The sequence below is a fragment of the Saccopteryx leptura genome, chromosome 12, assembly GCF_036850995.1.
Source record: "Saccopteryx leptura isolate mSacLep1 chromosome 12, mSacLep1_pri_phased_curated, whole genome shotgun sequence".
NCBI lineage: Eukaryota > Metazoa > Chordata > Mammalia > Chiroptera > Emballonuridae > Saccopteryx > Saccopteryx leptura.
In genome coordinates, this window is record NC_089514.1 from 50069402 (window position 1) to 50082926 (window position 13525).

Below are 13525 nucleotides of genomic sequence, written 5' to 3' on the forward strand. Positions count from 1 at the left end.
GTGCATATTTTAATAAAATAGACATACATGTATTAGTTTAAAGTTTAGTCACAGTGTTTGTGCTCTGCACATCTATTTGAGGTCATCAGAATATAAGTTATAATTGTGACCAAGTGATAGCTGAGATTGCTCAAGTAGAATGTGCAGAGGATGAAGAGAAGGCGACCTAAATAGTCGGGAAAAACACAAATATCTACAGAATGGAAGAAGATCACAAGTCAAAAAGAAGGTCGAGGAGGAGGAAGAGGCACAGGAGGGGAAGGAGGAGGCTGACGACAGGAGGATAGAGATGGGGAGAACTGGCAGGACCCAGTGTCATAACAGCCAGAGGATGAGAAGGATTCAAAAAGTGTGGAGTGTTGCTAACTATTCCAAATGTCAAAGGAGATTATATGAGATAAAAGCTGAAAAATGGTATTATATTTAACAATAAAGAAGATTGCTATGTATAGTGATGTGTTGGTGGCATCATCTGTCAATATTCATAATGACCTTTGTTCAAGAATAAACAGAAGGTGCAGAGGTGGAAAAGTGTAGAGAATTCTTTCAAGATGTTTAGCCACTAAGAAACATGAGCTATTCTGTAAAATGTCAAAAGGAAGACAGTATAAGGAGAGGGAAGTCCATCAAAAATGGGTCTTATTATTGTAGATAAGGCTTAAAAGGCTACTTAAAACGTAATAGAAGGGAACCAGCAGAAAAGGGGGAAAAATACCGTGGAAAGGGTATAAGCAGTGCAGCAAGATCTCTGAAGAGAGAAGAAATGGGGCTCAGAATAAAGTTGAGGGGAAAGGAAGTAGATGAAAGAAAACGGACGTTTTCCTTCGTGACAAGACAGCAGAAGGAAAAGGTGGATTGCAAAGAACCAACTAGGTATAGGTAACAACAGAAAGAGATTTTCTCCTGGTTGCTTACATTTATTTCTCAAATATGTGAGCTGAGTTAATCTAACAAGAGAAAAAATTTTAGATGACTAGGAGATTTAAAATGAGATTGGAGAAAATTTTAAATAGCCAAGTTGGCAAATAAAACGGAGATCTAACAATAGGAAATTTTGAAGTATTACCAGAAAGAATATATATTGGGCCAAGTAAAATTCAGTGTTAATATACTGGTTTCCATGGTTTTCTCTAACAAAACTCATAAGCCCAGGGATAACAGGAAAATCAACTATTGGATTTATTTCATGTTGAAATTTTCCTAGGTAAAATTTATAGAACAGTAACAAGGCAAATTTCTGAGGATATTGTCAAGGAAGGGTTGAAAGTTGGATCATAATACTAGATAGGGAAGTAAAAACAAGAGGTGAGTGATAGAAAGAAAATACATCAATAGATTTGTGGCCTTCAAAAAACAGCATAGTAGGGAAAACTGAAAAAAAGTATAGGAGTGAGATATCTGAGAATAACAGTACAGAAGAGGAATTGAGGAGGTGCTGGGAGGTCTTTGGGAGTGTGTGGATGGAAGTAGATTTTATAGCCCCGGGGACTGAGGGACAAGGATTTACACTAAGGTAGAGGAACTGAACATGCTGGATGGGCCGTCATGTATACTAAAGTCACGTAAGAGATGGTGGCAGGACTGAGACGAAGAGAAATACTGTGAATGATATGTTCAAGTCACCAGGGATAGAAAGGGAGTAATTAGTATGTTTTGTAAGGAGCCAAATATTCTCTAAAGGAGCAAAGGGGATTCTAAAGAGGATAAATTAATGGTCAGGAATCAGGTTGGGAAGTCAAGAAGAATGCTGACTTCCCACATCCTGATCCAGAGCTCCGAGATGTGTGAGTGAGTCACATCAGCTCAAGGCATGCTGTGGTTGTCCCATACAACACAGTTTAGTTAGAGCAAGAGGTAGAGAAATGTCTCAAAAGAGCTTGTGAAAGTAAGAGATTTGTTTATTCACTTATTTATGTGTTTGACACATAGTGGGGATTTCACAGACCGTATGAAAGACATGAGAATGCAAGAAGCATGTGAGGTGGGTTATGGTAGAGGAAGCTTGGAGGAGAATGGGGATGAGACGGAGAGGAGGATAAACCAAGAATAACAAGTACATGAGAAACAGAATTTAAGTGGGCACATATTCCTCATATAATTAGATTCAGATATTTCCAAGTTATTAAGGAAGCAATGCTCAAAGAGGATGAGGGAGGCTTCTGGGATTCGAGCCAGCATCTGTGGTATCACTCCCAGCAGAGGTCAAATAGGAAAAGAGTGCCTTAGGTCCAAACGGCAGACAATGAGAGAGTTTAGGGACATGGATATTATTGATGTCTGACCACAGGGAATCAGAAACTCTCCCACCCAAGGAAGGCTTCCAGTATCTTGACCTTTTTTATGAGGAACCAGAGAGCCTAGGGTTGTTCAAGTATCTGGAATTTGGAGGTTTGGGGTACAGTCCTAGTTATTGAGAGGAAGGGCAGCAGGTGAGTTAACGGGAGCTTAGAATGGACTTTTGAAGAAAGGGGTTGGCTTGTTCTCAGAGTGTGAGGCTGCTGAGCCCCAAGTCAGGTGTTCAGTGAAGCAACACTGGGCAGCAAACAAGACCAAAAACCTGTCTATCCTTGTTTGCAAAACCATTGTTTTTCATTTATAAAAATTATGTCAGACAGTGTTTTAACATTTCCTGAGCATAGTACACAAATTCATACACATTATGATGGCTATCTGAAATGTGCACAAAGCTATCATAGGCCCTAGATTAGGATTATCATCTAGTCAATTATATACCTGTAGAAATCGTAACCTGAGTAAAAAGCACCCTGGTAAGAAAAAAGGTAGACTGTGTTGCAGAGGAGGAGTTCAGAAACATATTTGCATTTGTTACTGGACTTGGTTGGATTACTGATTGTAAAAAGAGAAGGTTTTTGGAGTTTGGTTTTAACGGAGATATGCTGCCGCGCTTTTTATTTCAATCTGTTGATGAGGCCTCTGGGCACACCACCTGCTTCGGCCAGGGTGCTGTGCGGGGCACAGAGCACACACAGTCCCTGTCTTTACTGACAAATATAAGACTGTATTTTCAGGGATTACTTCTATAGTTCACTAACTGACAAATTTATTTTTCCTTTTCACAAGTATTCCAATTTCCTTAGTCGGTTTCATTAATTTCCTACTTTAGTCTATGTATTGATCATTTCATTCAAATTGTTGTGCACATTTACATAAGCTATATTTTTCATGTAAAAGTGTGTTGTATTCTGATTAATTCTTTTCTTGAAATGAGTACAGAAATATAGTGGCTGGGTCATCTGTCCTGTTTTTAAAAACATTTTTTTTCTGAAAAGAATGGGGTGACTCTCATGCCACATTAAAGCACGATATTTTTTTCTTTTTTCAAGAAACATTGTGGCAACTTTGGAATGTGCAGGCTAGTAGTGAGAAGCTCCTTTAGAAATAAAGTGTTTGAAATGCACAGTGTCGGGTGACGTCACGGAAATGGCGCCGTGAGCAGCGCGTCCGACAGATCTCCCCAAAATCACAACAAATTTATCAACTAGAAACAGGAAAATTTATCTTCGGAGCAAACTGAAAGCAAAAGGACTGTTATCACTCGAATCTGAGAGACGAGGGTGTGGAGGAAGCTACCTCAGGGACGTTCATTCAAGCCGCGAGAAAGTGCGCCGGTGGTAAGTCATCCCGCACTCAGAAACCGCCGCCGCCGCCGCCGCCGCGAGCGGTGGGTCGGTTGCAGAGCCAGCGGCAAACAGCCGCTGGCGCGCTCCCGGTCTGGTTGCAGACCGAGCATTGCAGACCGAGCACCGCTAACGTTCCCAGCGGCCCGCGCACGGGGAGCGGGAGAGGCCCCAGGGCGGTATTCCCTACTTGGGAGATTCTCTCCGCGGGCGGGGCACCTCACCCAGCCATTCAAGCTAACAATCAAGCGTTGGGGGAGGGGCGCGCGCAGGCAGCCTGAAATACCTTCGGGAGCACAGCTGCGACCCAATTACTGAAATTAACTTCACCCGTGAAATCTGCGCACCCTCGGTTCTGGTTGATAGGATCTCTCTCAGTTCACAGACCCGGGACGGGAGGCGTGATATTTTTTGGTGCCTCTCGCTAAAGGGGCGGGGGCAACTTCTGATTGATAGAGCCTCCATATTCAGGGATAAACGCTGACAAGAAGGACTTGGCAGATAATAAGATCTATACCACACTAGTCGCAAGCAGAGACTGGTGCCTCTTTTTACCGGCCAGGACAGGCTGCAAGGTGTGGAAAGCCTGGGTTGAGAGGTCCAACGGAATGCTAGGCGCTGAACAATCACCTTGACAACAATTGACTCCCACCCCCGCCTGATTGTACTGGAGGCCCTGACTGTCAGAGCCCTTCCCAGAGCCTTGCACTGAGTGGGGATAGAGTGGGGATTTCCCAGCTCTTTGAGCCTCTTACTCCCCAGGCAGAGGCAGTGGCAGCCTTGGGGCTGGATCGCCAGGCTGTTGGTTCGGGAGGGGGGGACTGGGAGAGAGAATCCACGAAGGCGAACTCTCTCGTCGTTGGACCCTGCAGACGCCGGCAGGCCTTGACTACTAACAAGACTAAAGCCAATTGTGTGACAGTGCCATAGAGCCCCATCAACTGCAAGTCCCTGCCTGGGTGTGGCGCAGGGGCAGGGCCTGGGGTGCAGAGTCGCCGACCGGGAAGAGGGAGAGAGGAGAAGGAGGAAGAGGTTGACATCTCAAAATCAGGAAAAATCCACAGACTTTGCAGCTTGTTCCACTGTTTGTTGGTTTTTTGTTTTTGTTTTTTTTGTAGTTGTTGTTGTTTGTTCCTTCTATCTTATTGCTTTTATTTCCTCCACCTCAGCCCTTCTATTCTCTGCCCATCTTATGCTTCCCTTTTCTTGAACTACACTACCCATAAGTGTTACATTTTATTTCTCTCCTTCATCCTGACCCTCCTTTGGGGTTATACTCCAGGACACTTAATTCTCACTCTCTCCTCTTTTGTTTTTTTTTTGTTTTGCTTTATTTTGTTTTTTTCTCTTCCTTTTTTATTTCTTCCTTCGTTTTTCACTTTTTCTTATTTTTTCCTTTCTATTCGTTTTTTCTTTTCTCGTTTTACTTTCCTCCCATTTAATCCTCAATCACGAACAAATTAGTTAATTTGGGTCTCAAGGGTTTTTTTGGCTTTGTTTTTCTTTTTCGGTTTTGTTTTTGTTTTTTTCTGGTTGGTTTGTTTTTGTGGCATTTTGGGTCCTCCCAACCCAGGGTCTCCATTGTATTTGGTCTTTGCTCCACTTAATACAACGTATTTTTACTTATTATTTTTATTTTTTTTTCTTCTTGATTATTCCATTTTTGTCCTTTTTTCTGGTTCCCTCTTGTCCCTCTCATTATATCTCTTGGTTGACCGTCACCCGCAGGCAGATCAACTTATGCTTGTCTAAGATTTTCTTCCCTTTTTTTTTTTTTTTTTTTTAATTTATTTATTTTTATTTTTATTTTTTTTGCCCCCTTGAACTCTTCACCGCAAACCAGGCCCTCCATTATAGGCACGATATTTCCCTGAGGAGGGGAGAGGAGGGAAGGAGAACAAAGAAAAAAAAAAAAGGGGGAAATAATAAATTATTACTGCTTTTTTTTTTTGTGGGGTGTTTTACCCTTTGTTTTTTGTTTTTTGTTTTTTTTTTTTTTTGTGTGTGTGTTTTTGTTTCTGTTTTTGTTTTTTACTTTTTACTCTTTATTAATTCTAATTAGTGCTATCAACAAGACCACCCGCAGATGCCAATAAGAAAGAGGAAATCGAATATTATGGATACAAAAGAAAGAGAGGTAACACAAATAGATGTGGAAAAATCTATGGAGAAAAGACTTAACATATTGGAAGCCTTGGAGCTAAATGACAGAGAATTTAAAATAGAAATCTTAAAAATACTCAGAGATATACAAGAAAACACGGAAAGGCAATATAGGGAGATCAGAAAACAACTCAATGAACACAAAGAATATATTACCAAGGAAATTGAAACTATAAAAACAAATCAAACAGAAATGAAAAACTCAATTCACGAGCTGAAAAACGAGGTAACAAGCTTAGCTAGCAGAACAACCCAGATTGAAGATAGGATTAGTGAAATAGAAGACAAACAACTTGAGGCACAACAGAGAGAAGAAGAAAGAGACTCAAAAATAATAAAAAACGAGAAAGCCCTACAGGAATTATCTGACTCCATCAGAAAGAATAACATAAGAATAATAGGTATATCAGAGGGAGAAGAGAAAGAAAATGGAATGGAGAATATACTCAAACAAATAATAGACGAGAACTTCCCAAGCCTGTGGAAAGAACTAAAGCCTCAAGTTCAAGAAGCAAACAGAACACCGAGTTTTCTTAACCCCAACAAACCCACTCCAAGGCACATCATAATAAAGATGACACAAACCAGTGACAAAGAAAAAATTCTCAAGGCAGCCAGGGAAAAGAAGAGTACAACATATAAAGGAAGGCCTATTAGATTATCATCAGATTTCTCAGCAGAAACTCTACAAGCTAGAAGAGAGTGGACCCCAATATTTAAGGCCCTGAAAGAGAGGAACTTTCAGCCAAGAATACTATACCCATCAAAGCTATCCTTCAAGTATGAAGGAGATATAAAAACATTCACAAATACAGAAAAGATGAGAGAATTTATCACGAGAAAGCCCCCACTCCAGGAAATACTAAAGGGGGTTTTCCAACCAGATTCAAAGAACAAAAGAAAACAACACCACAAGTAACAGCTCCACCAAGAACACAATAAAACCCAACTTAAACTGTGACAACAAAGGAAAAAAAAAGGGGGGGAGAGAATGGAGATTAACAGTAGCAAAGGACGATGAAGTGCAGAAATACTTATAAGATAGGGTACTACAATGAATATGGTAGGTACCCTTTTCATTACTTAATGGTAACCACCCTTGAAAAAACCACCACAAAAACACATGACTTAAAAAAGGTAGCAACAGAGGAAAGAAGTATGGAACACAAACAAACAGAAACAAATGATAGAAAAACAAAAGAGAAGAATCAAACTAGATACAAAACTAACAGAAAGCAATTTATAAAATGGTAGTAGGGAACCCACAAGTGTCAATAATTACACTAAATGTAAATGGATTAAACTTACCAATAAAAAGACACAGAGTAGCAGAATGGATTAAAAAAGAAAATCCAACTATATGCTGCCTACAAGAAACACATCTAAGCAACAAGGATAAAAACAAATTCAAAGTGAAAGGCTGGAAAACAATACTCCAAGCAAACAACACCCAAAAAAAAGCAGGTGTAGCAATACTCATATCTGATAATGCTGACTACAAGACAGAAAAAGTACTCAGAGACAAAAATGGTCACTTCATAATGATTAAGGGGACACTGAATCAAGAAGACATAACAATCCTTAATATATATGCACCAAACCAAGGAGCACCAAAATATATAAGACAGCTACTTATTGACCTTAAAACAAAAACTAACAAAAATACAATCATACTTGGAGACCTCAATACACCGCTGACGGCTCTAGATCGGTCATCCAAACAGAGAATCAATAAAGATATAGTGGCCTTAAACAAAATATTAGAACACCTGGATATGATAGACATCTACAGGACACTTCATCCCAAAGCAACAGAGTATACATTTTTCTCTAGTGTACATGGAACATTCTCAAGAATTGACCATATGTTGGGCCACAAAGAAAATATCAGCAAATTTAGAAAAATTGAAATTGTACCAAGCATATTTTCTGATCATAAAGCCTTGAAACTAGAATTCAACTGCAAAAAAGAGGGGGAAAAACCCACAAAAATGTGGAAACTAAACAACATACTTCTAAAAAATGAATGGGTCAAAGAAGAAATAAGCGCAGAGATCAAAAGATACATACAGACAAATGAAAATGAAAATACGACTTATCAGAATCTCTGGGATGCAGCAAAAGCAGTAATAAGAGGAAAGTTCATATCACTTCAGGCCTATATGAACAAACAAGAGAGAGCCGAAGTAAACCACTTAACTTCACACCTTAAGGAACTAGAAAAAGAAGAACAAAGACAACCCAAAACCAGCCGAAGAAAGGAGATAATAAAAATCAGAGCAGAAATAAATGAAATAGAGAACAGAAAAACTATAGAAAAAATCAATAAAACAAGGAGCTGGTTCTTTGAAAAGGTCAACAAAATTGACAAACCCTTGGCAAGACTCACCAAGGAAAAAAGGCACAGGACTCAAATAAATAAAATCCAAAATGAAAGAGGAGAGATCACCACAGACATCATAGATATACAAAGAATTATTGTAGAATACTATGAAAAATTATATGCCACCAAATACAACAATCTAGAAGAAATGGATAAATTCCTAGAACAATACAACCTTCCTAGACTGAGTCATGAAGAAGCAGAAAGCCTAAACAGACCAATCAGCAGGGAGGAAATAGAAAAAACTATTAAAAACCTCCCCAAAAATAAAAGTCCAGGCCCAGACGGTTATACTAGTGAATTCTATCAAACATTCAAAGAAGACTTGGTTCCTATTCTACTCAAAGTCTTCCAAAAAATTGAAGAAGAAGCAATACTTCCGAACACATTTTATGAGGCCAACATAACCCTCATACCAAAACCTGGCAAGGATGGCACAAAGAAAGAAAACTACAGACCAATATCTCTAATGAATACAGATGCTAAAATTCTAAACAAAATACTGGCAAACCGAATACAACAACATATTAAAAAAATAATACATCATGATCAAGTGGGATTCATCCCAGAATCTCAAGGATGGTTCAACATACGCAAAACGGTTAACGTAATACACCATATCAACAAAACAAAGAACAAAAACCACATGATCTTATCAATAGATGCAGAAAAGGCTTTTGATAAAATACAACACAATTTTATGTTTAAGACTCTCAACAAAATGGGTATAGAAGGAAAATATCTCAACATGATAAAGGCCATATATGATAAACCATCAGCTAACATCATATTTAAATGGCACTAAACTGAAGGCTTTCCCCCTTAAATCAGGAACAAGACAGGGTTGTCCACTCTCTCCACTCTTATTTAACGTGGTGCTAGAAGTTCTGGCCAGAGCAATCAGACAAGACAAAGAAATAAAAGGCATCCATATTGGAAAAGAAGAAGTAAAGGTATCACTTTTTGCTGATGATATGATCCTATACATCGAAAACCCGAAGGACTCCACAAAAAGATTATTAGAAACAATAAACCAATACAGTAAGGTCGCAGGATACAAAATTAACATACAGAAGTCCATAGCCTTTCTCTATGCCAACAATGAAATATTAGAAAACGAACTCAAAAAAATAATCCCCTTCACGATTGCAACAAAAAAAATAAAATACCTAGGAATAAACATAACAAAGAATGTAAAGGACCTATATAATGAAAATTACAAAGCATTGTTAAGGGAAATCGAAAAAGATACAATGAGATGAAAAAATATTCCTTGCTCTTGGATAGGAAGAATAAATATAATCAAAATGGCCATATTACCCAAAGCAATATACAAATTTAATGCAATTCCCATCAAAATTCCTATGAGATTTTTTAAAGAAATGGAACAAAAAATCATCAGATTTATATGGAACTATAAAAAACCCCGAATAGCCAAAACAATCCTAAGGAAAAAGAATGAAGCTGGGGGCATTACAATACCTGACTTTAAACTATATTATAGGGCCACAATAATCAAAACAGCATGGTATTGGCAGAAAAATAGACACTCAGACCAATGGAACAGAATAGAAAGCCCAGAAATAAAACCACATATATATGGTCAAATAATCTTTGATAAAGGGGCCAACAACACACAATGGAGAAAAGAAAGCCTCTTCAACAAATGGTGTTGGGAAAACTGGAAAGCCACATGCAAAAGAATGAAACTCGACTACAGCCTGTCCCCGTGTACTAAAATTAATTCAAAATGGATCAAAGACCTAAATATAAGACCTGAAACAATAAAGTACATAGAAGAAGACATAGGTACTAAACTCATGGACCTAGGTTTTAAAGAACATTTTATGAACTTGACTCCAATGGCAAGAGAAGTGAAGGCAAAGATAAATGAATGGGACTACATCAGAATAAAAAGTTTTTGCTCAGCAAGAGAAACTGATATAAAAATAAACAGACAGCCAACTAAATGGGAAATGATATTTTCAAACAACAGCTCAGATAAGGGCCTAATTTCCAAAATTTACAAAGAACTCATAAAACTCAACAACAAACAAACAAACAATCCAATAAAAAAATGGGAAGAAGACATGAATAGACACTTCTCCCAGGAAGAGATACAAATGGCCAACAGATATATGAAAAAATGCTCAGCTTCATTAGTTATTAGGGAAATGCAAATCAAAACTACAATGAGATACCACCTCACACCTGTTAGATTAGCTATGATCAACAAGACGGGTAATAGCAAATGTTGGAGAGGCTGTGGAGAAAAAGGAACCCTCATTCACTGTTGGTGGGACTGTAAGGTAGTACAACCATTATGGAGGAAAGTATGGTGGTTCCTCAAAAAACTGCAAATAGAACTACCTTATGACCCAGCAATCCCTCTACTGGGTATATACCCCCAAAACTCAGAAACATTGATACGTGAAGACACATGTAGCCCCATGTTCATTGCAGCACTGTTCACAGTGGCCAAGACATGGAAACAACCAAAAAGCCCTTCAATAGAAGACTGGATAAAGAAGATGTGGCACATATACACTATGGAATACTACTCAGCCATAAGAAATGATGACATCAGATCATTTACAGCAAAATGGTGGGATCTTGATAACATTATAAGGAGTGAAATAAGTAAATCAGAAAAAAACAAGAACTACATGATTCCATACATTGGTGGAACATAAAAATGAGACTAAGAGACATGGACAAGAGTGTGGTGGTTACCAGGGGTGGGGGGAGGGAGGACAGGGGGAGAGTTAGGGGGAGGGGGAGGGGCACAGAGAACTAGATAGAGGGTGGCGAAGGACAATCTGACTTTGGGCGAGGGGTATGCAACATAATTTAATGACAAAATAACCTAGACATGTTTTCTTTGAATATATGTACCCTGATTTATTAATGTCATCCCATTACCATTAATAAAAATTTATTAAAAAAAAAAAAAAAAAGAAATAAAGTGTTTATGTAACTATCTGCAACAGCTTTTAACCTAGATATACAACATAATGCTTTGGTTTAATTAAACAATTTTCTTTACAGTCTGAAGCTGAAAAGTAATAAGTATTGAGGAGCCCTGAGGAGCCACTGAGCCACTTCACCCACAGGTGTTGTAAGGTACCAAAAACTACAGAATTAATATTAATATTTTAAGAGGCTTGAAGAACATTTTATTAATTTGGGTTAAGGTGTGCAAAGAAATTATGAGAATAGTCTCTGTACTGTGTGACTGGCATGACCAGGATGGCCCTTGGTATTGTATTGTAAATGCAAAGGGGAGGGAAACATGGATTCCCAGACATTCCACCACACCTGTGGGGAAAGGGGTGAATGGCTAGCCAGGTGCAGGAAGAGAAAATCCAAAATAAACCCTTTCTTATAACTATGAGCCATTTGCAGGCATTTGTCCCCATGGAAACTACCTCTCCTATGTAAATGCGTGTGGTTAACACATGTGACTCTGGACAGAGAGATAGCGGATGAACACTATAAAATATAGGAATGCCTTTTAATATATAAAGAGACATCTTTCTACCATTGTGTTGACTTGTAAATTTTGTTTTCTCCAAAATAATGTATGGCTTGCAAATTGAACATGGTCCGATCATGTTAAAGGACATATGACTATAACCAATAGTGGTAAAGGGCTCCTAATTACAGTGTTTGCTTCTGTACTTCCCACTTACAAAACTATAAAAACCAAGTAAAACAAAGGGCCGGCGCGCGCTCTCCCTCAGATTTCTGTTGGAGTTGCTGGCGTTTGGCCAAGCTAGACAATAAAGCTTTGGTGTGTAAACAACGGACCTTGTTCGTGTCTTCAATGTTTCGGGTCCCTCTGGATTGGGTTTAACAGTATAAAATAAGCGTTTAACTGTTAAAATTCATTTACTTGCATCGATGATAAAATCCTTTGTTTTATTCAGAAAATGGTAGGCATCTGCTCTTCCAGCTACGTCCTTATCATAAGCTCGACTTAGCTGAGTACCAGGAAGCATGTTCTCAGGCAAATTCACTGGGTTAATTAATATCTGAATCTCTGCTGCAATGTATGAAAACACTGAAGACATAATACAGAGAGAATTTAAGTAAAACCAAGTTAAAATATAAAAATGAACAATTTCAATAATTATTTCATCTCTTTGTCCTTATAAATTACATTTATAAGTACAATTGTGATTTTGGAAAATGCTTTATCTAAAAATAAGTCAATATTTTTCTTTAACTTATATTTTAATATTGTTTTGTGTTGTGCAGAACAAATTTGAAAGAAAAAACAAATTGAAAGCACAGCTTTCCTATATCTTTGTTTCATTCCTTTATGAATAACTACTACGTAGAATGGTCATTTCAGTCAAAAGCCTGTTTCATTGATCATTTCAGTCAGATTGTTTTGCATGTTCACGTGCACTCTATTTTTCAAGTAAAAGTTTGTTGTATTATAAATTAAAATACTAGCTGAAAAAAATCAGTTAAACATCCTTTCTGCATTTATTTACTTCTTTGCATTGCTTTTCTTTAATTAGAAAGAAAAGAGGCTCTGTTTTTAGTTAAGTTGTGACTCATTGTAAATGATGTTCTGCTGTACCTCTAAAGGAAAAAGCAGATAGGCATCCTGTAACTCACTCCCAGAGTATGTAGCTTGACTGAGAGAAAATGTAATAATATCAAGAAGTCCAATATTTAAAAATAGTACTATATTAGCGAATATTTCATATGACATTTTGTTATATAATGAAAAATTTTATATAGCAAATTACTCTAAGAAGACCCTAGAGAAAAAACATGCCAAAGTATGATGTTTGAAATAACCCAAGTTTAAGTGATGAGTTTTTGCTCTATATTTAAGCACACACATGAACACACATAAGGAGACTGAGTGAGAATGAGAATAATATTCAATGAGTTAAAGGTATCTCAGCAGGAATTCTAATTCCTTACTTAACAGTTAAACTTAAGTTTCTTAAAACCAAAGAGAACATCAAAAGTTAAACAAACCTGTGCATATGAATAAAGTCATGGCGATGTCCATACTAGACCAGCTTTCCTAATGTCCACAGCAATGCCTACTAACCAATGCATGGCTTTGATTATATATACAAATTCAATCTTTATTAAAATTAAGCCAACAGGTCAGTAAATTGTTACTCAACATTGAACCTAACCGTTTTATTGTTTATTGAGTGATTATGCACATAGGTCGTATTTCAGTTCTGTGTCTGTTTCCGATATTTATCTGCTAAGAAGATTATCAGCAAAGCAAATGTCATTGTATAACACCAATTTAAATCATAAGTGTTTAGAGTTGATGTGAGGTATCCTATGGAGAACTTTTGGC

General features: G+C 37.8%; 1 protein-coding gene across 5 annotated transcripts in view; it reads right to left on the minus strand.

The window, feature by feature from the left end:
• The window catches only part of LOC136384123 (cadherin-related family member 4-like), a 130839-nt gene extending 117567 nt beyond the window's left edge, over nt 1–13272 (minus strand). For all 5 annotated transcript variants that reach the window (XM_066354215.1, XM_066354214.1, XM_066354213.1 and 2 more), the window contains exons 1-2: nt 13186–13272; nt 12080–12247 (exon numbers count right to left, since the gene is read on the minus strand). In XM_066354215.1, coding sequence (XP_066210312.1) covers nt 12080–12247; nt 13186–13219 — 202 coding nt within the window. In that variant the 5' untranslated portion in view covers nt 13220–13272. The remainder of the gene's footprint in view (nt 1–12079; nt 12248–13185) is intronic.
• Between the last annotated feature and the right edge of the window lie 253 nt (nt 13273–13525).